The sequence below is a fragment of the Malus sylvestris genome, chromosome 16, assembly GCF_916048215.2.
Source record: "Malus sylvestris chromosome 16, drMalSylv7.2, whole genome shotgun sequence".
In the NCBI taxonomy this organism is placed as follows: domain Eukaryota; kingdom Viridiplantae; phylum Streptophyta; class Magnoliopsida; order Rosales; family Rosaceae; genus Malus; species Malus sylvestris.
In genome coordinates, this window is record NC_062275.1 from 13,128,375 (window position 1) to 13,153,659 (window position 25,285).

Below are 25,285 nucleotides of genomic sequence, written 5' to 3' on the forward strand. Positions count from 1 at the left end.
GGGAGGAAGTCCAGCGTTGGCTGGCGAGGGAGCCCGAGCACCCCCGAGCGCCAGGCCCGTCGATTCTCGCCGGCCCGAGAGCCTGAGGTGGGTCTGACGTTAGCTGACGTCAGACGCCTGTTTTAATGTTTTTTTTTCTGTCGAGCCTCGAACTCCTCCAACATCTTGCCGATCTCGTCCACTATCCCATCCTCTCCAGCTCCAGCGGTGGTCACGGTGGAGGAGGAGAAGGAGCTGACGGAAGATTCGGAGCATGCGATTTCGGCACCAAAATTGTGATCTGATGATGCATGCAAGAGAATGAGAGAGATTAAAGAGAGAGAGAGGTTTCAGAAATGAGGGGGGTTGCGTCGTAGAGAGAGAGAGAGAGAAAGGAGAGACAGAGGGCTAGGAAACATGAAGAGTGTTCTGGAAAAAAATGAGAGAATGGTTGTCGGTTGAGTTTGGAAAAATGAAATGGAAAAGGAATAGGAAAAAAGAAAAAGGAAAACAATTAAAAATGATTTTGTATTATTTTATAAATAAAAAAAATACTAATATTTTATTGCCAATTGCCCCGGCTATTCAGTGCAGGGGTGGAGATGCAAAAGACAATTGCCAGGGGAATGCACTATTTATTAAATGCGATTACTGTTCATTGGGTGGATTAAATAGTGAATAGCCTGGGGGGAGGGCTCCTACACTGGAGTTGCTCTTATGTTCGCAAATGGCAACTGAGGGTGTTTTCGTAATTTGACGGTTGTTTGGTGGTTCCTTTCTGCGTGGCTCAGGCCCAATATTTCATATACTTCTTCTCCAAGTCTTTCCAAGCCCCATCGGACAATTTTTATTTTTTATTTTTGGTAAATAGATAATTAAAAAGGCAATAAAACCAATAAAAAAAATCGTTAAAGCCACTTTAAAAAATTAGAGGAGCTGAGATTTCTGTTTGATACGTGCGGCCTAACTCAATTTCTCACCCTAATATCGTTGTATATAAAAAAAAAAAATGTTATGTATGACCATATTATATTTGTTGTTTAAACTCAAAGATTTAATAGTAGCTCATTTTCGTTTAGATGTTGTTTTTGTACAAGTTGAAGAAGAAGGGGTTTGAGCACTAGACTCGGGGGAAAGAACAATTGATTTTAACCTTTTTCAGATAACAATATATATTTCATTAGACATATATTAACAATTTTTAATAGCATGTTAGTGCGACATAGCGGGTACAAAAATAAGAACACTTAATTAAAAAAGAAATACACTAAATTAACAAGACAATTATTGGAATCTGGCAAAGACCAAAACTCTATAATATATAAGAATTGATCCCTATACAATTCTCACAATAATCTTCCATTGCCATATAAAGAGTAATTAACCAAGAAACTCCAAGTACATATAAATATTGATCAGAAACTCAATTTTATTCTAACTTTATTTTCCACAACTATATCTTCTTTTTTTCTTCTTTTTTTCTTCAAACATACGTAAAAAATCTCATGCAAAAATATTACATAGCGGAGCCCGCATCATTGACCTTGGAGTCACCAAAAATACGCTGCCGGAAGTCGTTAACCATGAGCGGCAGCCCCTTGCGGAGGGACACGGTGGGCTCCCACCCCAGAAGCTCTTTCGCCTTCGAAATGTCCGGCTTCCTCTTGTGTGGGTCGTCTTCTGTGTTGGGTCTGAACTCTATTTTTGCATTTGGATCTATTGTGTCTTGCACAACCTGCACATACAAGCAAGAGTAAGGGAGCAGGAATTCAAACTCGGGACCTCAAGTTGTGAATTGTTTGTTTGTGCAGTTAATGGGGTTGATTGATTTTACCTGAGCAAGTTCTAGCATGGTGAATTCGCCAGGGTTGCCAAGGTTGAAAGGTCCCACATGATTTCCTTCCATCAGCCGCATTAGACCCTCTACCTAATTCAACAGAAGCAATGCACAACACAAATTGTTTAGTAAATTTCAGTTTGATAGTTTGAATCAATCAAGAGAAGTGATATGCTTTATATTGCTACCATAAGCATTTTAAATTCTTAGTCGACACTACATTGTTTTCTTGTACAATGTCCGAGAATATTGCATTCAAACATTAGCCTGGTGGTGGCCTCTATCATGAGAAAAGTAGAGTGTCCGACCATGTCACTTGACAATTAACTTTCACAAAACTATGTGACCTCATATATTTTGATCTCATTCGACCTCAAGCTAATCCCATTTCGTTTAAAAGTTGCCCTAATCAGATAACTCTACCGAAGTTTTTCTCCTGTATCAGATCATAACTAAGAGAGGACACAGATATTCAAACAACTTTCACCTTAAAACAACATTGACCTAAATGCTAATTTAGACAAAGACATGATTTATGTAAGTTAATAATTGGAAATTCATAAACCATAGGAATAAAGGAGAAGAAATATAGTACCAAGTCAGAAACGTATTGGAAACTTCTGGTTTGCTTGCCATCTCCATAAACTGTCAATGGCTCCTTCCTTAATGCCTGTGTATTCCATACACATCAAACTTGCAGGAAATATTATTATGTGGCAGGCCAGAAGTACCAAAAGAAAAACTACAAAATTCCTCACCTGAGCTACAAAATTGCTAACAACCCGGCCATCATCAATGCACATACGCGGTCCATAAGTATTGAAAATCCGAGCAATCCTCACCTGCAACACATTCTATACATTAGAACCCTAACTGCAACTGTTATAATATTCGTCTCAATTTTGAGTTTGATCTGGAATCATTTGAAACCGAAGCACGTATAATGTAAATGACATGGAAAAGATTATTAGTATCGGAGAAAATTAAGGTGACCTCAATGCCAAGCCCTCTGTGGTAGTCCATGGTCAGAGTCTCTGCTGTGCGTTTTCCCTCATCGTAGCAGCTCCTTACACCTGCCAATGTGATTAGTAAATGTGGTGAAGTTTGATATTCTCGCGCAGAGTTCCATCATGTCGGGGTCGAGGGGAGACATAAGAGAGTGGGAGAGTGACTCACCGATGGGGTTGACATTGCCCCAGTAGGACTCGACCTGAGGGTGCTGCAAAGGGTCACCATAAACCTCACTGGTGCTTGTGAGCAAGAAGCGTGCGCCAACCCTTTTTGCCAGTCCAAGCATGTTCAGTGTTCCCACCACATTCGTCTTGTGAAGCCCCAACTCGCACAACAAATTAAGGACCCCAAGCAATACCACATGCACACCATATATATCTTTTTTCCTTCAAAATATCTATGTGATTTTCGTTATATGTATAGTATCTACTATTACAAGTACTTTTTTTACTACAAAAAAAAAAAAAAAAAAACCTATTTTATATGTGAAAATATTAAACATGCACTCAATTTTTATGTCATAATCAAATAAATTTTAGGTGTTGTTTTATTTGTGGTGTAGTTCTTTTTGTTACAAGGAATTAGATAAAAATACACTTTAGTGATAAAAATTCCAACATTTAAAAATCATTTATTTTGATACATTTTCTTTACCAGGAAAAAAATAAAAGAAGAGTGAATGTAAAAAGATTATTTTAGAGTGTAAAGAAGAGTTATATTTTTTTTCATACTAAATTTGAATATTCTTTTTCCTAACTCCATTTATACAAGAAATACAATTGTATATTTTAAGATAGTCTACAAATAAAAAAATTACATGTAAACTATATCATAATATTATAGGGATTGTTTGGAATTGCTTTTAACTGTTTTTTTTTTTTTAATTTCAAAAACACTTAAAATGTTTATGTGCTTCTTGTATAAAGCAATAAAATACTTTTTTAGGATTACATGTTTTTTAGTTCCAAAAACGTTTTCTTCAAAAGTGGTTTCAAACATTCCAAACAAGCTCATACTTATCCCAAATAAAGCATATAATAACCAAAATGCATATAAACACAAAAAAAAATAAAAATAGAAAGCAGAGAAAGGATATAATTGTCTTGACCGGATTGAACTTGTAATGCACAGGGGATGCCGGGCAAGCGAGGTGGTAGATCTGGTCAACCTCCAGCAGAATCGGCTCGACGACGTCGTGTCGAATCAGCTCGAACTTCGGGTTCCCGAAGTGGTGCACCAAATTCTCCTTCCTCCCAGTAAAAAAATTATCAAGCACGATCACGCTGTCCCCTCTCGCGATCAGACGGTCCACGAGGTGGCTCCCCACGAACCCGGCCCCACCCGTCACAACAATCCTCATGTTCTTCTTCTTCACCCCCAGCGGCACCTTCCCGCCCACATTCCGCGTCTCCAACAGCACTCTCCGGGCCGGGTTGGCCGGGAGATCAATACCCTGCCCGGCAAAATTCGACCCGGATTCAAAACCTGAGTTCTGTGCGGACTCTAATTGTGGGTTCGGTACCGGGAAGGTGGTGAAGAAGAAAACGGCGATGGCGATGCCGATGAGGACGAAGATAAAGCGCTGCTCGCGGAGCACGTAGCGAATGGGGTTGGCGGAGGAAGTGTGATTGGTTTGCTGTTCGAGAACGGGTTGTGATAGGTCGTCATTTTGTTGATTGTGGTGGGTTCTCTGAACTAACGACGGATTATCGGAGCTTCTGGCCATAGTTTTCACTTGGGGTTCTGTCTAATTTTCCCTCAGATTTTTTATGGGGAAGTTTTTTGAGTGATGAAAATTTGAAAAGGGTGGGCAGAAGAGGAGGGGCATGGGGGGAGGGAGAGCCGGAGAGAGAGAGAGAGAGAGTTTTTTGGGTCGAAGTGGTCGGTACGTGGAGACATTCATGCATGAAATTTGGCCGTATAATCGTTCTAAGGCGCGTGATTGGAGCGTGCATCTATATAGGCTTAGGCTTTTTAGGTAATAAGGTGGTGTGGATTTACTTGCCTACTTTCCCACTAAACTAGATTGTAGTTTTTTAACTTTTGGTAAGGTAATAAATAATGCTTTTTTAAATTAGGTAAGTAATAACTAATGAATTCTACTCATAAATATTTTCTCTACAAAGTAATTTTACTGTAAATATTTAGCAACTTTTACGTGAAATTTAAGTGCATCTTCAAAATTCGTTTATATAATTCATAAACTCTTATATGTTCCCTTGTCAAAATTATAAAAACAATTTTAATTATCAAAATATATTTTTAGCCATTTCAAAAATAGTACAAAACACACCACATTTTCTTAAGAGAACGTTGGGATTATTTCACGTCTAAACTCACTTTGGAGTTCATTTGTTCACACCAAAAAGAAGTTACCATCGTAAATACGCTACAAATTATGTAATAATAAATTGGGTGTTTCTAATATTATTCTTCTTAATATCCTAACCTCCGCAATCCCCATGCTATAAAATTCGTGTTGTGTATGGACAGGCGGTTTTGATGTCTTAATTTCTGTGAATTGGTCAAAAATTAAAGAAATTTTTCATTATGACCGGAATACGAATGGTACACAATGTATTTTTATATAAGTGGTGGAAAATTTTACTTTTTTAAGTTATTAATTTTTTAACACACATATTTCATCATTTGTATCATAACACGTAATGTATCACTCCGTGTTCCGAGCACACTGAAAAATCTCTCCAAAAATTCATGCAATGATACAGACATGTCATCTAAATGCATTCACAGAGCACCACGTGGCAGAGATGGAAGTGCCAAGTGTGCCCTTCGGGACACGATCTAAGGCTGGTTTGTAGTCCACTCCAAATAAAGTGCTCTAAACCTAACATTTTTACTCCCACAAGGATAGGAAAGAATGTAGCGTTGCCACATGCACAAGCTCACTAATTATGAAAAAACAACGTGTTAAATTGGATTGGAGGAAGAAATTTGCAGAAGTTGAGGTTAGGCTTCGCGAAGAAGCAAACGATATACATATCTCAGTTAGTTAAGAGAAAGGGCGGAATTAGGATTTCCTTTTAAAGGTGGGCTAATATTTCTTCTTTCCTGCAAAGATGTTAAGTATGTTTTTAACTTTTCTTTGTAAGAAGAAAGCTTCAATGCATTAGCCATGGAGGAGGTTGACTGGCCTTCCATTTGGGGAGAATTTTGGGTAGTGGGGTGGCTAATTTCTTCTTAGTAGGCTGGGCTAATTCATGCAAAATGGTTAGGAGGTCTAGAAATTAGTATATTCATCTTAATTTTCCAAACTTTTGGTCTTATTTTGGGTAGTGGGCTGTCGCTCAACATGTGAATCGCCTCCAAATTAAGGTTTTAATCTTGGCTCCAACGCATCAAATCTCGAGTAGCTTCGAGTTTTGCGGATGGACCACGTAGCTCTTCGTTTAGCCGTATTCTCCCCTCGTCCATGAGGCTGTTGAATCTTTTGAGGTTAAAAGAAGAACAGAAAACAAAAGTCCACAATAAATTGCATGATTTTCTAGCGCTCAAAAGAAAACCTCTGAAACTAATATAACGCATCAAAATTTGCACAGTTTATCTCATAGCAACGAGCAGCACAACCACCGTAACAAGCCCTCGCTAAACAATTAAATAGTCCATCACTTGTGAGATAAAATTAAGCACGTCACTGAACAGAGAGCAACTACAACGAAGGATCACCTCTAGAACCGTCGAATATCCTTAGGGGGCCTAAAGTTGAGAGGGTGAGTTTCCGGAGTGGCATTTTCATCTTGCCTCCACATCTTGATCGTCTTATCGGCTTCACAACTGACCAGCCTCGTACCGGTGACATCGTATGAAAGCGCATATATACCAGCTTCACTATCCAACGAGCCTGTAATAAAAGCATATTTAGGGGTTAGCATCCCTCCTTGCTACAATCAACCGCAAAAGTGGGGTAGAAGATATAAAATGATAACAGCGCATGAACAAAATAAACATACCGGGTTGTACAATTGTTTGGGATTGCTGAAAATTGTGGCCGCTCTTCCAATCCCAAAACCACATGCTCCCATTATCGCCTTCAATAAAAAAACAGGGGAAAATTATAATTACCAAGTTCTATGAGACGAAAATTGGAATAAAAGAAGTTTCGGATCATTTATTTGACAAAAGAAAGACTATCCCAGATTGTCAAGGCCTTGTTAGGCACATAAATATATTCTCCGAACTGTGGAAAAGAGAAAAGGAGAACACACTAAAATCATCCCCTTATTGTCCTTTAACATGTAAAGAATCCATACCTCCTGTGGCCAAAACCCCATCTTCGTTGACAGCCATTGCATTGATTATGGTTTTCTGCTGAGACCTGCCCAAATACAACCAAAAATTTTTGGAACATTATAATTAAAAATATCACTAGATATATTCATATTGATATAGTACACATTAATAAAATAAAATAAATACTCAATTCACGATACATTCAGTCTGTCAGGAAAAGGTACCAAACTCTAAATATATACAAGACAGAGACATCCATACAATTTCAAAGTGCTGCACTATAAATACTTTAATGTTAATAGCATGAGTATAAAGCTTAGCATGCATTGCTACAAGTATATGCAATTAAAGCCATGAGTTGGAATTATATAACACAACTTATCAACTGATGAGAAAACAAGTATACACATATCCAAGTAAGCGACACAAACCACTGCAGCATATGCTTTATGTGGTTCAAAATTGTGCAATTAACGAACCATGTGTAAGTTTACAGTTTCAATGGATCCATCGCAAGCAATGTAAGGTTAAACAGTTCCTATTACTCTGCAGATCAGAAGTTTTGCATTGCATCTTGACTGATGTGATGGTGCCTGTGTGTTGAGCAGCCTAATTGACTTGCCACAAAGGGAATGTGTGTGCCCCACAAAAAAGAACATAAAAAGGGGAGCACAATACCTTACGACACACAAACAGACACATTTGCCAACTATTTATCCATGACAAGTACATTACCTAACTGGCCTTGAGCAGACAAACATGCAAATCATCAATCCTAATATTGATTACTTGTCATTCTTCGAACAAAGAATACATCACAAACATACAATAGGAAAGGAGAGCAAATGGCAAATCTATCATTCCAGGAATATATGAAGAGAATCAGTCTATTCAAACACTCACAGCATGTTGTGTAAAAATTCGCCTCTTGGGAGGTTGAACTTCTTAATGTTATCAGCTGATGCAGATGCGAAACAATGCCTGAAAAACCAAACTCAATTAGAAAGAGCAAAGCATATAATTGCGCGTAATGACAAAGACAACTGGAATAATTCACTACACATGAAATACAAAGTACATGTATTGGCACATACTCTCTAGGATGCTGGGCCATTGCACGCACAGACTTTTTATGGTGTGTCAGAGTTGACATTGTTTTTACTGCAACAAATGCAAACTGATTATTAAAAAAGAGGGAAGTACCAAAACTGAAATGAGTTTGAGCTACTTATAGAACATAAATTACCATATCTAAGGTCCCAAAACTTGATTGTTGTGTCGTGAGATCCAGTGACAACTTGTGGATCCTGCACACAGTAGACAAGGTAACATAAGGAACATGGCCTATTTTAACAATAAAATGAGAAGTGGCTGGAAGAAAAAAAAAACTCAAAGTTATTATGTTTAGCGCAAAAGTAGAAATTCAAAGTGCCAGTGAATTCAATTCTCTGCAACTTATTAACTGCTACAGGGAAGAAATGAGAACTAAGGACTAAATATTACAAGACTAAAAAAAATTAAAAGAATGATATAGCACTGAAGGATACCTAACATAAACGTACAACAATTCTCACGAGATGCCAATATGAATTGCTAAACATTTGAATTTTTTGCCAGATGGGGAGACCAAGAATTAAAGGAAAAACTGCGACCCTAAATCCCAATCTCTAAAGAAGACATCGATAATATATAAGCTATTATGAATTGCTTGAATCTAAATTGTTGTCAGCATGGATACTCCACAATATAGTCAGAACACCATAAAGAGAACAGGAAAGAGTTTTTCATACTGTTGGTCGAGTAAAAACGGAGCAAACTGTGTTGTCATGCCCCGACAATGCATGAACTTGCGTCTTGCTTCGGATATCCCAAACCTGAAAGTTTTATTGCACCAAAACAAAGGTATTATTACCACAATACAACAACAACAACAAAGCCTTTTCTCACTAAGTGGGGTCGGCTATGTGAATCCTAGAACGCCATTGCGCTCGGTTTTGTGTCATGTCCTCCGTTAGATCCAAGTACTCTAAGTCTTTTCTTAGGATCTCTTCCAAAGTTTATACCAAAAAAAAAAAAAAAAAAAAAAAAACCAAACGTATTATTACCACAATACCACTCTGATACAAATTACAACAATCCCTTTGCCCAGTCCCCAAGAGTGCTTCCTCCATTATATTATGCAGGATTTGAATTTTACCAAGAAGATAATTACATACCCGGCATACAGAATCACGTCCCCCGGTAAGTAAAACATCAAGAGTCGGATGAAGAGCCAAGCAGTAAACGCCACTTAAATGACCATGAAATGAATGGATAACCTATACAACAATTTATATGATGTAACAACCAGCATTACTTACAGAACACAGTTACAATAAAGATCTGAAAATTATTAAGTAAAAGTATTAACCTTATTCTGTTCAAGATCCCAGCATTTAACTAGTTTGTCATCTCCAGCAGAGAACATAGAGGTATGCCTGCTGCTAACTGCAAGGCCTGCAAAAACCCAACCACTTGTTGTTAACAACACCATTAACCACAGCATGGTTAACCAAAATCAAACATAACGAACAGCAATAATTCAAGAGAAATCAACCTCGTATTTGCTCAATGTGTCCTGTCGCTGTCAGTTGTAGAGTTCCAGTTGCAACATCCCAAATCTGATCAACCAAAATCAGAACACAATCCAAAAGAACATAAAATAAACACTCAAACAATAAGAAAAAGAGAACACTAAATAAAAAAATAAATGGCAAGTGATTTAACTTCTAGAGAGAAGAAAACATAGAAGGAAAGTGGGGAAGGAAAACAACTCAGATAGACCAACTCAGACAAATGAAGCATAAAGTTACATACCTTGATAGTGCGGTCTGCTGAACCAGTGCAGAACCACCTATTACTTGGGTCAAAGGCAATAGATCGTACCCATCCCAAGTGACCGCTAATAACCTGCATAATCAAATGAAACAACATGGCTTATAAGAAACATTATGCATAACCATTTCCTTTCTTCGGATAAGATACAATAGCATAACAGCAAATGTAAACAACTCATGTTCAAGCATACAAGAGGTGCAGGGCAATCTTATCCACTCATTAGCCAAGAAAGAGCTAAACAGAGGACAACAAAAATTGAAAGAAGCACCCATATAACATAAACTCCCATGTCAGATCCCATTCATTTCCATCTAATAAGAATCTCCAAGTCACCCAGACAATATAATCCCAACCACTTTCCACACTGCACCTAACCATCTATCATAAACAACGCATTATGCTTACTCTGTAAATCTTCCAAGGAGCATGCCAATCGGGACATGGCCATCTGCTGGAAATTCTTTCCATCATGGCCGATGTTGAAAACCTATAGAAGAGAAAAGTAATAGTTAAAGCAAAAAATGGGATAAGTTTTCCTTAGTAGAATTATCAAGATTTGAAAAAATGCAACAAGATGGGATAGTGCATCATGCAGGTTGCAATTTTTAGAACATTCGGTCCCTCTATATGTCCCATAAAAAAGCCTAATAAAAACTTCAATCTAATAACATCATGAAAGCACAAAATATGATACATTTAATACAACTTCAACCCCACGTAATGCATGCAGATGAGGCAAAATGGTAAGGACATTCTTAAATTTCAAGTAGTGGAATAAAAAAACAGCAAAGAAAGAGAATTCAACAATATCAAAAGGAATTTATGACCAATGTAATACTTTACACTTAAAACATATCTAACTCTTTGAATATTTTAATAGGTCCTTTATGTTTCAAAAAACATTCCAAACAAGTTATATGTTTTCCTTACCAACCCTAAGCCAAAAATTCATAGTGCGCTAATTAGATGAAATACTAAAAGCTCTCTAATATGGAATACATTTGGAATAAAAACAAAACTGGAGCAGGCTGTACACATTGAATTTAAAGCAAATCAGAGGAGGACAAAACTCAAACCTGTGAGATGACCCTGGAGCAGAAACAGCTACAGTGTCTCTGTCCGAATTACCAACAGTATTCCTGAAAATAAAGAAAATGATTAAACAATTCAGTCCACAATTAAGGGCACCATGAGTACAAGAAATCAAAATAACCAATTTGCATCCCAGCAACATTAGAACAAAAACTCTGTTAATTTTGACAATTCACTCATACAATTCTGTTCAATGATCCAAATATTTAACCCAATCACTTTGGAAAAAAGAAGCTAATAATTGCAAACCATAGTCCGAGAATGTGGAAAATATATATCAAGAAGGATAAGTTGAAACATTGCAACATAGAGATATAAATATACACGAAAACAGCCATTAATGCACCTGCAAGCAAGAAACTACTCACGGTGCCCTTGGTGCAGATGGACTGACAACCAAATCGTTTTGAGCTCCTCCAGTCTGCATTTCCTTAGAATCTTCATGACACACATGGTATTAAACCAACAAAACAGTTTAGCAGGTTACAATTGCAATATAGAATACCCAAAAGGGACTTAACTTCCCTAAAACAAGAAGCTAAATCTTCCCTACTTCTAACTGATTATTAGAAATTTCAATTAGAACAAATAATACCTGTGAGGGCAAGGGCATTGGAAGGCCCTTCAGAACCACTTCCCAGCGCACCAGACTCAGCCCGGCGAGGCGGTTTTTGGCTAGCCATGGGTTGAATTCCTACATACTCCATGCTTATCTAATAATTCAAATCAAAATTTTCATTCAAATGCAACACTCTTCAAATCAATAACTCTTCAAAGCTTAAATTCACAAAAAAATACTAACAATTTCAACTCAATATGTTCACTAACCTTATGGCTTGTGCGAATTGTTTTACTGCAAAAAACAAAAAAACAAAAAAAAAAGAGTAGCAAGAATTAACGCACAAATTTTCAAACAAAAAAACCCACATTCAACTCAATAATTTCACAAACCCCAAAAATTAAAGAAAGTAAAGGCAACGGCGGTACCTCTCGGGGTCGGGAGGGGGGAGCTCGCCTTGGGCCCGGGAGAAGAGATCGAGAGATCGTTTGAGGGATTTGAGACTGAGCTTCTTCAGCGACTGCGGTTCCACTGGCTCCATCTCCAATGTGGGCCCCGGCATGATGTTCTTCTTCTATATACTGAGAAGGATTTGGCGCCGATGACTTCTCGCTCCCAAAAGCCCTATCAGTTAGGGGAAGAGGGAAGCGAATAGAGACGACAGAGGAGAATAGGCTAGTTCGATATACGGTTGAGGTTTTATACTTTGTTGGCCCGCGAAAGGCAGCCAGGCTATCTCCAACTAGGAATGGTATTGGTAGTACGATTATCTTACCAAAACCCATATACTAATTCTTATACCAAATTTTTGGTATGACAAAATCTATTACTATTATTATGCTAAACTTTTGATATACCAAATTTCGGCATGTCAAATAGTTTGGTTGGTATGATATGATAATGGTAATTACCATTTTATTTTGAGCCATTTTTTTGGGCCAAAATTTGATTTTTTTTTTTTTTCAACCCAATTCAAGGCCAAAACGTGTTTTGACCAATGTCTTTGGATTTCTAAAACTTTTTTATTTAATTATGAGAATTTTATAGATATTCATTTAAGAAACAAGAAGTAAATAGATGGAAGAATTGCTTAAAGAACCCAACATCCCCAAAAAAATAGTACAAAGATTCATAAATTTCATCTCTACATTCTTTAAAATTGTACAAAAATTAACTTGATAGACGAAGTCAGGGAGAAAGACATCTCAATTTGATGAAGGAAAAGATGAGATGGATTGCGAAGAGAGAGATAGAGTTGCCAAAATGGGAGCAACATAAATGAAGCCAATGGCTAGATGAGTGAAAAGATGAAGAGTCGCAACGCAAGAAGGCTTAGGTCTTTTTATTGGGAAAGTAGAGGCTAGAGAGTGAGATGATTGGATAAATGACTAGAAAAAAATATATAAAGTGCATATATAATGATAATAATATCTAATTATATAAATAAATAAATGATATAATATTAATAGTAGTGGTACAGTATGGTATACCACTGGTAATAGTTTTGAATACTGTTTATACCATACTTAGGGTCTCTGTATTTAGATATCGTATAAATACTCGGGGGACTTAAGTGTAAATATGTAATAAAGGAATTGGCAAATATGTAATAAGTGAGGAACCATTATTCTATAAAATGACTCCTGACTCTCCTCATTGAGGGAGGTCAATTCCTAAGCCTCCTTACATTCCCTAAGTTCTAAGCTCTCTCAAAGCTCTCACTCTCATATTCAGAGCTCTCTCTCCCTCAGAAATACAATATTAGTGTGGACGTAGCTCAAACCTTGGGGTGAACCACGATACATCTTGTGTTATTTACATTTCTTAAAGTTTCACGATCAGATTTACGTTGTTCCAAGACCTCTGATTTTGTGCATCAACATTTGGCGCCGTCTGTGGGAATCGACACGAAAAGTTATATCAGTTCTCTTTCATTTTTTTCACCTCCGCCATGAATCCGCATAAACCCAAGAACCTAGAAAACCTTCGCAGACTCTGCAGTTTTAAGAAACCATCCAAAAATCCATTTTCCATCTCTCTCTCAACAACACAGCTACCACTGCGTCTTTTCATGTCTCTGACTTCTTCTCTTTCCTATCCTCTCTCTCTCTCTCTCTCTAAACAATATAATCAGTTCTAGGTGTAAAGACAGAGAGAGGCCTAGGTTGGAATTTGTGAAAGGATAAGCAAGTAGAAGCAAACCCATCATCTTCTCCGGCAAGAGGAAGAGAAGATGAAGGAGAATTTCTGCACTACTGCCTTCAAGACCCAGAACCCAGGAGGAGCTCGATTGGATTTAACAGAGTAGCCTCGCAGTACTACCCCTGCGCTCCAGTGGAACCCTCAGTGGACTCCTGCACTCGACTGCCGGCCACCATCACTTTTTTCACCAAAATCTCAGCAAGCCACCAGCATCCATCTCTCTCTCCCGGCGAAGGACAAAAGTGAAGTCATGGAGGAGCTCGCAAAGACTGAATTGCTGACTTATAACTCATTGCTGACTCATAACTCGTTTGCGGACCTTGGCGCAAAAGGTTTGTTGCGACAGTAGAGCTGACGAAGGTCACGGCGGTGATGAGAGGGAGCGTGCAGAACCATAGGACGGTACAGAGACTGCAGCAGATGCTCGAGCTCGCCTTGGCGGAGAAACTAGATGAGCTGAACGGGGTCGCTGCATCCAAGCCAAGACTCGGTGATTCATGACGGGGAAGACGAGCTGCTTGCTTCTTGAAGTTCTATGATTTCAAAAAGGCTCCTTGCTCGCCCGAAGCTCGCCTATGACCTCTCTCTCCACCCCTCGCCTAAGGTTGCGGTGAAGGAGGTTATCGAGAAGGTTCTGGCTGGATCCATACGGCCTCATTTCGTTATGGCTAATATTGGAAGTGGGTTTGGTTTGTATGACATTCCCAAGTTTATTTGTTTCAACACACTTCTCGAAATTTGGAAGATGCTATGGTGATATTTTCCATGATCTAAACAAATAAACTACACTGGCATTCTCGTGTTGATGCACAAATCACCTCAACTGCATCATCACAGCCCTTCCACCATCTCAGCGGTTACAGTCCTCAATTCAATGTATTATTTCAACCGGTGAGACCACACCCCCTCCAAGGCTTCAGTCAGCATTCTCGCTACGAACGGAGTCTAATTCGCAACCGCGGAGGGCGGCCAGGAATGAGGAGGTGGTTGATGTTCTGCCACACGGGGTTGATGATGATAGGTATATGGTTAGGCACTCTCATATGAAGTATGAGCTCAAAGATACACCTGGTCTTGGTGGTTTTGCCGGTCGAGTCAAGCAAGACTGAAAATGCTCCGAGGAAGTGTGCAACTGTTGGGACTGTGCAGATCCCACAAGCAAGGAAACGAAACGAGGAGACAATAGTGTCGGCAGCCCACCAACCCCAAGGTCCCCAATTGCTCGACTTGGGCATCGTAGACGCTTAGCTGAGCTTGAAGGCGTTGGGCTTGTGGACCACATCCTAAGCGCCATTCACAGTCAGACATGTACCAACCGAGATCACATCACGCGGCGTTGACAAGTGTGTCCCATGACTGTCTTTTAACTAGAACAACTTTTCCTGTTTCAAGACGAACCAGCAGTGCCTCCACGTCTTGATATACTCGCCCTTTACTTCTTCTGCACCACCCCCAACGTTCTGTTCAACCAGAGTTTTGATGACAAGGTCGTCACCGTCGCGCTGGGATTGGTCATTGTCGTGGCACTGGTATTCACTCACATAGGTTTAAATGTGCTGGTGGCGCTGATCATCGCCGTCGTAATTATGGGGCTCCACGCGGTTTAAATGTGTTGTAAACCAGCAATGCAGCAGGAAGGGCTCCACGCGGTTTAAATGTGATGTAAACCAGCAATGCAGCAGAAAGGGCTCCACGCGGTTTAAATGTGAAGTAAACCTGCAATGCAGCAGAAAAAATGAAAAAAGAAAAGCAGTGGGAACAAAAAAGCAAAAAGAAAAAGGGAAAAGATAAGTGAGAATAGATAGGCACGACCAAAGCAAAAGATACCTTACAAAACAAGGTGGACAGAGAAGGAGCGGGGAGATCAAGAAAAGCATAAAAAAAAACAGAAAGAAAAGCATAAAGCAAAAGCAAAGAATAAACACCCCACCAGAATGATGTGGTTTACTTTCCTTATTTTTTTATGATGTAATTTATTTTTCGTATCTTTAGGAGATATTTGTATAAACCCATCAGAGGGTAATAAAAAAACAAAACGGCAAAGCCCAAAATAGCACCAACCAGGTGACCAAAAGTACGCCCAGTACTTATAAATTATACATGAGCACTACTCATGTCAATCAAACATAAACATTCATGAACGTCACTCATATCAATCATACATAAACATTCATGAACATCATTCATGTCAACATTCATGAGCATCACTCATGTCAACATTCATGAGCATCACTCATGTCAACATCCATGAGCATCACTCATGTCAATCAACATAAACATTCATGAGCATCACTCATGGCAATCAGCTTCAAAAGTTTCATTTACAGAGCTCTAGCTTCAAAAGTTTCATTTACATAGCTTTAGCTTCAAAAGCTTCATTTACATAGTTTTAGCTTCAAAAGCTTCATTTACAAGAGTTCTAGCTTCAAAAGCTTTATTTACAGAGCTCTAACTTCAAAAGCTTCATTTACAGAGCTCCAGCTTCAAAAGCTTCATTTACAAAAGCTCCAGTTTCAAAGCTTCACTTGCAAAGTTTCACCTACAAAGCTTCAGTGCAGTTATACAAATACCGCATCCGAACAACCGCCACTTCGACCCATACATGGATTCAATTTGAAGTCTCTAGCCAACAGACTATATTGAACGAAGACTTGGAGGACTACACTATGTACCATATATTGGACCTCAACTGGGCCTCATGAAAAATACTTGGGGGACTTAGCCCATCACTTATGTATTGAGGAGCGAGCCCTTATTCAATAAAAGGGACTCCCTCACCTTCAACGCCACAAGTCGAGCCAACCAAGGCAACATAAGCCACAAGCAAAGCAGCCTCACAACATGTGCTACTTCTAGTTGAGCATCATTTCACTTTGAGCACCGCCTCATATCAAGTATCAGTTCAAGACGACATCTAGTTACTTCGGCCAACACATGGACTGAATTTCAAGTCTCCAGCCAAAAGACTCTCTTGACTGAAGACTTGGGGGACTACTGTTTATACTATACTTAGGGCCTCCGTATTTAGATCTCGTATAAATACTCGGGGGACTTAAGTGTAAATATGTAATAAAGGAATGGGCAAATATGTAATAAGTGAGGAGTCATTATTCTATAAAATGACTCATCACTCTTCTCATTGAGGGAGGCCAATTCCTAAGCCTCCTCACATCCCCTAAGCTCTAAGCTCTCTCAAAACTCTCACTCTCTCATAAATACAATATCAGTGTGGACGTAACTCAAACATTGGGGTGAACCACGATACATCTTGTGTTATTTACATTTCTTGCAGTTTCACGGTCGGATTTACATTGTTCCAAGATCTCCGGTTTTGTGCATCAACAAATACCACTGGTAATATAAAGTGCATCAGTCAACATGAAGTTAGCTATATCGATAAAGAAGTTACACTTAATTTAATTAAGGAAGCAATTATGTATTTGAGAAAATAACATTTTAGTTAGATTCATATAGGAACAATATTAATTGGAATAGCAGGATTAACCAAAGTACAAGTAGGCACAAAAACATTAGTATACATATATGATGGTAGGTGGGATAATCACCAACAAGCAGCAATAGCAACAACTGAAGTAGACTTAAGTTCAAACTTAGCAGTCATAGGTTGTATTCCAAATTATGTTATGACGATTAATGAATTTAGTAAATATATTAAAGTGAGCATAAGAACAAAAAATTATAATATGAAAGGAGAGTATAAAAATTTATGTATTAGCTTAATGTATATAGGTAAAGTATCTGATAGATATAATCATAAATTTAACTTAGAGTTTCAAAATTTAGTTCAAACATTTAGTAGTAAACATGTAAATATGATAGAAGCAAATCTCGTAGATAATAACTTTTTAAAAGGAACTCAGTGGACATTATCTAATTTACAAGTAGCAAAAAATAGACAACCAGATAAAGTACAAATATATGAAACTAGTACATGTCAAGCAACAATTAAATTTAGTAATTACAAGCAACTAGAAAAAATAGAAGAGGATGAAAGTGAAATCGAAAATGAGAGTATACATATGACTTTTGATAATCTAGATATTAATTTAGTTCAGAATTTTTTTTATCATATTGTAGATAAGCTTATAGAAGATATTAACCATTTAGATGAAGAAAAGTACAAAGAAAAATATAGGACATATGATTTAGAACTACATAGAATTTCAGATAAAGAGATGAAAAAAATTAATTTTTAAAAAAAAGTAGAACATATTTTAGGATCAAAAGAATATAATAATTTATTAGAATTGAAAGAAGAATGTAATCCAGTAGAAGAAAGTAGTACATCAGGAGTAGAAAATCCAGGACACGCAAGTAGAATTGATCAACAATTTTTTAGATCAACAAATGAAAAATATAATGAAAAAGCAAAAGTAGATTACACATAAGAAATTATGATAAAACCATCTAGAAAAAATAGGATTCCATATTTAAAAGGGTTAGAGCAAATTAATATAGCTGGTAATATATTAAATTTAGATAATGTAGATCCACAAGATTAGGAAAGAACAATTGAGAGATGAGAAAAAGGATGCGTACATGCATTATTAATGTTAGATTTTAGTAATTCATAAAATATGTTAGATTACTTTGAGCATACTTTGGATGATTTAGTTTTTTATTATTTCTAGTAATGGAAAGTCCAAAATCTAGAACAACATCAGACAACTAAAACGCATTTTAATATTGATGGTTTTGTTACTTTGATTAAACAAGAGTTTTTAGATCATAATAGGTTAGATAATAGAAGCGAACAAGAACAAATAAGAACAATTAGAAATTTAGAACAATTACAAATTTGTGATTTAAAATATATAATTGAGTATACCACAAAATTCTTTAAATATTTAGGAAGAGCAGGTATAATTAGTGATATTAATTTATTAGATACTTATATGACAAAAATAAAAGGACCAACAGGAGAAAAAATTTGGAATGAATGACAAAAGCATCCAAAGAAAAATGATATTGCAATACGACCTAGAATTCAACATGTATATGATATACTTAGACAAGAGTGTAGTCAAATAAAAATTAAGAGACAAATTAGGAAACAATTTTACATGAGTGGTAAAAATATAGATTTACCACAACAATATGGTTGTCATAAGAAAAATAAGTATAAGAAAATATACAAAAAGAAATATAAGTCATATAAACCCTATAAACAGTATAAGAATTTCAGTTTAAAACCTTCAAGAACATATAAGAAAAGAAAATATATTCCAAAACAATTTAGAAAAAGAAGTGGCAGACCTTGGATTAGAAAATATAAAGCGCCAAAAGATAAGAGTAGTTGTAAATGTTATTCATGTGAAGAGACTGGACATATTAAACCTAAATGTCCAAAATTAAGTAAACAGCCGAGAGAAAAAGTACATTTGATGGAGTTATTTAAGTTAGAAGAAGATGAGTATATTCAATCAATATACAATTTAGATGATTTAAGTGATAATGAGAGTATTTATAGTATAGAGAGTATTAACATGATAAATTCAGACTCAGAAGATTCAAGGAGCACAAATAGTGATCTAGAAGAGTATATGTGTGCATTCATAGAAGAACAGCATGAAGAAGAATATAAATACATTAATTTAGGTTGGTCAGAAAATTGTCATAAGTGTAGTAAATTAGTTGCAAATAAATATTATAATACATATTCAATATTATGTGAAAAATGTTATAGTAATATGTTATTAGAAGTTAATTTAGCAGGATCAGTAGAATCACAAGAAAGTACTAAATATTAGGAAATATTGTTCATAGTATATAAAAACAAAAAAATTAGTTCTTTAATTACCATAAATTGTGAAATAGAATTAGCAAAAGAACATAAGATACAAACAGCAACTATGATAAATACAGGGAGTACAAAGAGTGCATAAAAAAAGAGTTAGTACCAGAAAAATATAGACAAAAATTAGTAAAACTAGTGAGAATAACACAATTTGATGAGAGGCTAGTTTACTTAACACATTGTATAAATAATGAGTTTATTAAAGTAGAAAAACAACAATTTAATTTAGGGTAAATTACACTTTTATACATCAGGTTTGGACTCTATTTCAATTCCTTACAACATCTTCAAAACATTTCACTTTCATACCTTAAGTACTATTTTATTTCAAAATAATACATCTGTTACATTTTTCATCCATGGATTCATTAAATGCTGACGTGGCTGTCACATATATGCCACATGGCTACCAAATGTCTGCCACGTGGCAAGTAAAATAATTTTTTTTTTTTTTAAACCTGAATTTTTTTTTTCTTCTTCTTCTTGCAGGTTTTTTGGTTCTTCAGGGATGTGGGTCGCTAGGGGGAAGAAGGAGGAGGAGAAGGAAGAAGAAGGAGGAAGAAAAGAAAAAAGGGAACGCGAACCCCCTGCAACCCCGAAGAAGATGAAGAAGAAGAAGAAAAAATAACCCCGAACCCCCTGCAACCCAGAAGAAGAAGAAGGAAGAAGAATAAGAAGAAGAAGAAGGAGGAGGAGGAGGAAGAGAAGAAGGAGGAAGAAGAAAAAGAAAAAAAAAAGGGAACCCCGTGCAACCTAGAAGAAGAATAAGGAAGAAGAAAGAGAAAAAAAATTTAGGTTTTTTAAAAAAAATTAAAAAAATATTTTACTTACCATGTGGCAGACATTTGGCAGCCATGTGTTATATATGTGGCAGTCACGTCAGCATTTAACGGATTTATGAATGGAAAATGTAATGGATATATTATTTTGAAATAAAATAGTACTTAAGGTATGAAAGTGAAATGTTTTGAAGACGTTGTAAGAAATTGAAATATGCCATAAACCTGAGGTATGAAAATGTAATTTATCCTTTAATTTACCATTAACATTTGTTTCACCAGTAGGATCATATCCATTCATTTTAGGTTTAAACTTTTTGAAAAGTTTATATGGTTTTTTTTATTTATGAACCCTAACATAACATTTTTCAAAAGAGGCATTACAATAACTGACCAAAGTGATACTGTAGAAGCATAAAAAAATGTAAGCATAAAAGAGTCTAGTGGCTAAGATAGTTATCATTTAGAAAACTCAAAAGAAAATGATGAGTGTAATAACGTAGAAGAGTTTGATGAAAACATATTTGAACATGAATAACCGATTTTAGAAGAAGGAAACCGTATAGAAATATTACAATTAAGTAAACCAATGAGTTTAGAAGAATTATTACAATTAGCAGAACAAACTAGAATTATAGGAGAATACCCATAGTTACATTGGAGTAAAAATAAAATACTAGCAAAATTAGATATAATTAACCCATATTTAACCATTAAGACGGCTGATATGTCTTGTAGTTTAATAGATAAATAAGAGTTTGAGCAGCAAATAAAAGAGTTGTTAAATTTAAAAGTAATTAGACCCTCTAAGTCTAGACATAGATCAACAGCATTTATTGTGAGAAAACATTCAGAATTAAAAAGAGGTAAGGCTAGAATAGTTTATAATTATAAGAGATTAAATGATAATACATATGAAGATAGTTACAAGTTACCAAATAAGGATGAGCTTATAAATAAAATTCAAGAAAATAAATATTTTAGCAAATTTGATTGTAAATTAGGATTTTGGCAAATACGATTAGCAGAAGAATCAATTGAGTGGACAATTTTTACTTGTCCAGAATGACATTTTGAATGGCTAGTTATGCCATTTGGATTTAAAAATGCTCCTTCAATCTTTCAAAGAAAGATGGATCAAATTTTCAAAAAAATATGATAATTTTTGTAGTGTTTATATAGATGATATTTTAGTACATAGTAAAAATAAAAATGAACATAGGAAGCATTTAGAGATAGTATTACAAGAATTTATCAATAATAGAATTGTGATTAGCAAAAATAAAATAGCATTAGAAAATCAAGATATAGAATTTTTATGAATGTATATCAAGTCAGGTACAATACAATTACAATATCATATAGCTAAAAAGATCTTAGAATCTCCAGACAAATTAGAAGATAAGAAATAGTTATAAGCATTTTTATGATTGTTAAATTATGCAAGAAATTTTATCCCTGATTTAGGAAGAAAAATAGTAGTATTACATAGTAAAACTTGCAAAACAGGACAAAAATATTTTAATAGTGAAGATATTAAATTAGTTCAAAATATAAAAGAAGAAATTACTAAACTTAAGCCATTAACATTACCATTAGATGATAGTTACAAGATAGTTGAAACCGATGCTTCATCACTAGGATGTGCATGTATACTATACCAGAAAAAGCATAAGGAGTATGACGAACAAGTTTGTAGATATTCATCAGGAAAATTTAGTGATGTACAGTCAAGATTACCATCAACAGATTTAGAAATTTTAGGAATAATTAATTCACTTGAAGTATTTTCTTTCTTTTTACATAATGTAGTATTTATAATTAGAACATATTGTCAAAATATAGTTTCTTATAAAAAAAAGATACATGCTAATAAACAGGCAGCTTGAAGATGAGTTAATTTTGTTGATTCAATTACAATAAATGGTTTTAAACTAATTTTTGAACATATAAAAGGTAATGACAATATATTAGCCGATATATTATCAAGATTAAATTGTTAAACATATATGGAATATTGTGGACCATCATCCTCAAATAGCACAAAATCACAAGGCAGAATAGCACCGTTCAGTAGCATAATGATGCATCATCAACCTCCACCATTTAGTGGATTCCAAAATAACATAAGTAGACCATCATCACCACCAGTACCTACTTTCAACTTTAATGGCAATATTGTTGAAGGAATCAGAAATCCAACTTTGAGGTATAAGTCAAAGGTACCAGGGCTTTCTGATAGACAACAGGTTCTCTTAGATAATTTTTAAAATATCCGAATCAAGCAGCCAAACATGAGGTTAAGTTATGAAAAATTAATTAGAGCCTTATAATAAGAGTTTGATAGTTTTAATTTTAATTTCCATCAAAGCCAATATCATATTCATTATCTTGAGCACAACCTTCAAGTCATCTCTAGGAACCATGAGTTATTACTTAATAAGTTTACCAAAATGAACCAAGAACTCAAATCTCTTATAATACAACAAAAGGCAAGTGACACCTTGAAAAGAGAATTGAAAATAGTTTTAGAAATTGATCATGATAAAAATAAAGAAAAATAGGTTGTTGAACACATAGAACAAGAGGCTAATGAGCCCATAGAAGAAATTAAGATTGAGCTCTTAGAATAAGACACTGAAATGGAGCAGCATCAGCATCTGAGTGACAAAGAAAAACAAGAAAGATATGAAAGTTTTCTTAGGAACATATCTTTAGACTTAATATTAGATGATATTTTATTGGAAGAAATTTCAAAATCAAAATTAAGAATAATGCCACCAGATATGCAAAATAATATCCTGAGCAGAGCATCACAGTCCATGAAGAAATTACAATTACAATTACAATGTGCTTTGTTTGAATCCATCTTTGATCCAAAACCAGAGACGAATATTATTACAAAGATGTATCCACCATGTCTTTGTGAAAGTACAGAGAATTGTATTTGTAAACCAGAGGTTAACATAACTGTGCCCAGGATTAACATGAGAGATTTTAGACCATGTCATTTTAGTTATAAGAATCAGAAAAAGCATAATGTAGTAGAAGTTACCCATGCCTTACTATTAGAGTTTGGCTATCTTGATAAAATATTCATTAACCGTATTTCCCAACTAGAATCATTTTCTGAAAAACTTATAAAAGTAGTAGAAGATTATTTGGAAAGGTGGAAAGAAATTTGCATAAGCTTTATTAGTAGTTATCCAGATTGGTATGTACATATGCATAAGCAAAAAGTTAGGCATATAGCTATGATTAATGAAGAGTCCTTTAGACTATCCCCTATTTCCTCACATAGGTGGACTCCTTCGTACAAATATATTTTGACATTTAGAGGGATCCAAATGTTTGCTTTAGATGAGTTTGAAGATTTTAAGTATGATATGATATTAGTAGCAGAAGAGGAAGATATGTATACTTACAGTAAGTCAAAAGCCAGTAATCAATCATACTTGAAACCTCAAAATTTCAAAGAAGAAACAACAAAAATGTACTGCAAAGTAAAAGAAGATAGAGAGAGATGCAGAGTTGGTAGAAGGCGATGAACAGTACTGGAATGATTTGACAGAAGAAGAGCTACATAACATTGACAACATGATGGAAGCTTGAAGAGCTGGCAACAAATTAGCAAAAGTAGCATAAGATGAATAGCATCATGCAAAATAATGTATTGTAATCAGACAAAAATATCAACATCATTATGGACCCAGCTACAATAATGAAATAATGACATAAGAGTAAAGGGAAATTTTATTTACATCCAACTATCTTATCTTCAAACCCAACTTAAATATTTTTGCCATTAAACTCTCCATTTTGCCCTGACGTTATTTAAAAAGTAAAAATAAATTAAAAGAACATAAACCCACGTATCTGCCCACCATTTTCCGGCGTCTTCTTCATTGACGCCGGCATGAATCTCTTGTTGCCAACACCTCTAAACCACCTCCTCTTTCGTATTATCTCTCTCCTTTATTTCCCACGCTCTTCAATCATAACGCCGGCATCGGAGCTTCTCACATATTTCTTGCGACCATAGCCTTCTTCACCGTACTTAGGACGCTCAGAATCAGAATCATCGTCGCCGCGCCTCTCATAACCACCAGGGCGGCGATACTTCTGCTCCTCGCTCCTCCCATAACTGGGCTTTTCATACTCCCTACTTTCCTAGCCCTCATAGCCGGGCCTCCCATAGCTTGGCCTCGGGGGTGGTGGCTCATCTCCATAGCCGGTCCTCCTCAGCGGCTCTTCGTCGTAACCCGGCCTCTCAAACTCAGTCCTCCCATAGCTCGGCTTCTCCTCATTTTCTGGCGTCTCATAACTGGGCCGCCCATAGCTTGGCCTTCTCGGTGGCTTTTCTCCATAATCACCTTCTTCACCATAGCTCGGCTTATCGGCGGTTTATCGCCATAACTAGATTCCTCACCGTAGATCGGCTTCCGACCATTCCCAGATCCGAATTCAGCTGGCGGTGCTTCAAACTCAGGCTTTCGACCGTACCCAGATCCATATTCGGACTCCGATGCCTCGTACTCGGGCTTTCTCCCGTACCCATATTCATACTCTGGTTCCGGTGCCTTATACTCGGGCTTTCGACCGTATCTAGATCCATACTCCGTTCCGGTGCCATATAAGGCGGTTGTGATGCTAAAAGAATTTGAATTGAAGTTTCCATGGAGAATCGCCGGTGAATCTTTTGTGGGGTTTGAGGTGGAAGAGAACCACTGGGTGTGGAAAGAGATTTCAGTTTTGTTTATTTCTTTTTTTTTTCAGTTTTAATCAAAGGGTGAATTAGGAATTTTAAGAAAATATTTTTTGTTTTGAGTGTAGAAATAGGTTGAATGAGTTCCAATAAAATTTCTCAAGAGTAAATAAAG

The 25,285-nt window shown here is 36.2% G+C and overlaps 2 protein-coding genes across 3 annotated transcripts; both read right to left on the reverse strand.

Annotated features, from left to right (window-relative positions):
* Positions 1–1,263: 1,263 nt before the first annotated feature.
* On the reverse strand, positions 1,264–4,751 carry LOC126606488 (UDP-glucuronic acid decarboxylase 2-like). The gene is made up of 7 exons (XM_050273875.1): positions 3,923–4,751; positions 2,993–3,139; positions 2,810–2,889; positions 2,575–2,658; positions 2,412–2,486; positions 1,814–1,906; positions 1,264–1,714 (listed from the first exon to the last, which is right to left on the reverse strand). Exons 1-7 carry the CDS (start codon positions 4,551–4,553, stop codon positions 1,496–1,498), a joined length of 1,329 nt encoding a protein of 442 aa, XP_050129832.1. The 5' UTR covers positions 4,554–4,751; the 3' UTR covers positions 1,264–1,495.
* Positions 4,752–6,059: 1,308 nt separating this feature from the next.
* Positions 6,060–12,294, reverse strand: LOC126609387 (protein pleiotropic regulatory locus 1-like). Of its 2 annotated transcripts, none has more exons than XM_050277322.1 (18): positions 12,035–12,294; positions 11,876–11,900; positions 11,643–11,760; positions 11,416–11,485; positions 11,032–11,094; positions 10,361–10,442; positions 9,935–10,027; positions 9,675–9,738; positions 9,489–9,574; positions 9,295–9,396; positions 8,869–8,952; positions 8,325–8,385; positions 8,173–8,239; positions 7,982–8,059; positions 7,099–7,163; positions 6,799–6,876; positions 6,515–6,689; positions 6,060–6,266 (listed from the first exon to the last, which is right to left on the reverse strand). In XM_050277322.1, exons 1-17 carry the CDS (start codon positions 12,166–12,168, stop codon positions 6,517–6,519), a joined length of 1,443 nt encoding a protein of 480 aa, XP_050133279.1. In that variant the 5' UTR covers positions 12,169–12,294; the 3' UTR covers positions 6,060–6,266; positions 6,515–6,516. The 2 variants fall into 2 exon arrangements, with proteins under 2 accessions (XP_050133279.1, XP_050133278.1); XM_050277321.1 differs by lacking the exon at positions 6,060–6,266 and adding an exon at positions 6,329–6,433.
* Between the last annotated feature and the right edge of the window lie 12,991 nt (positions 12,295–25,285).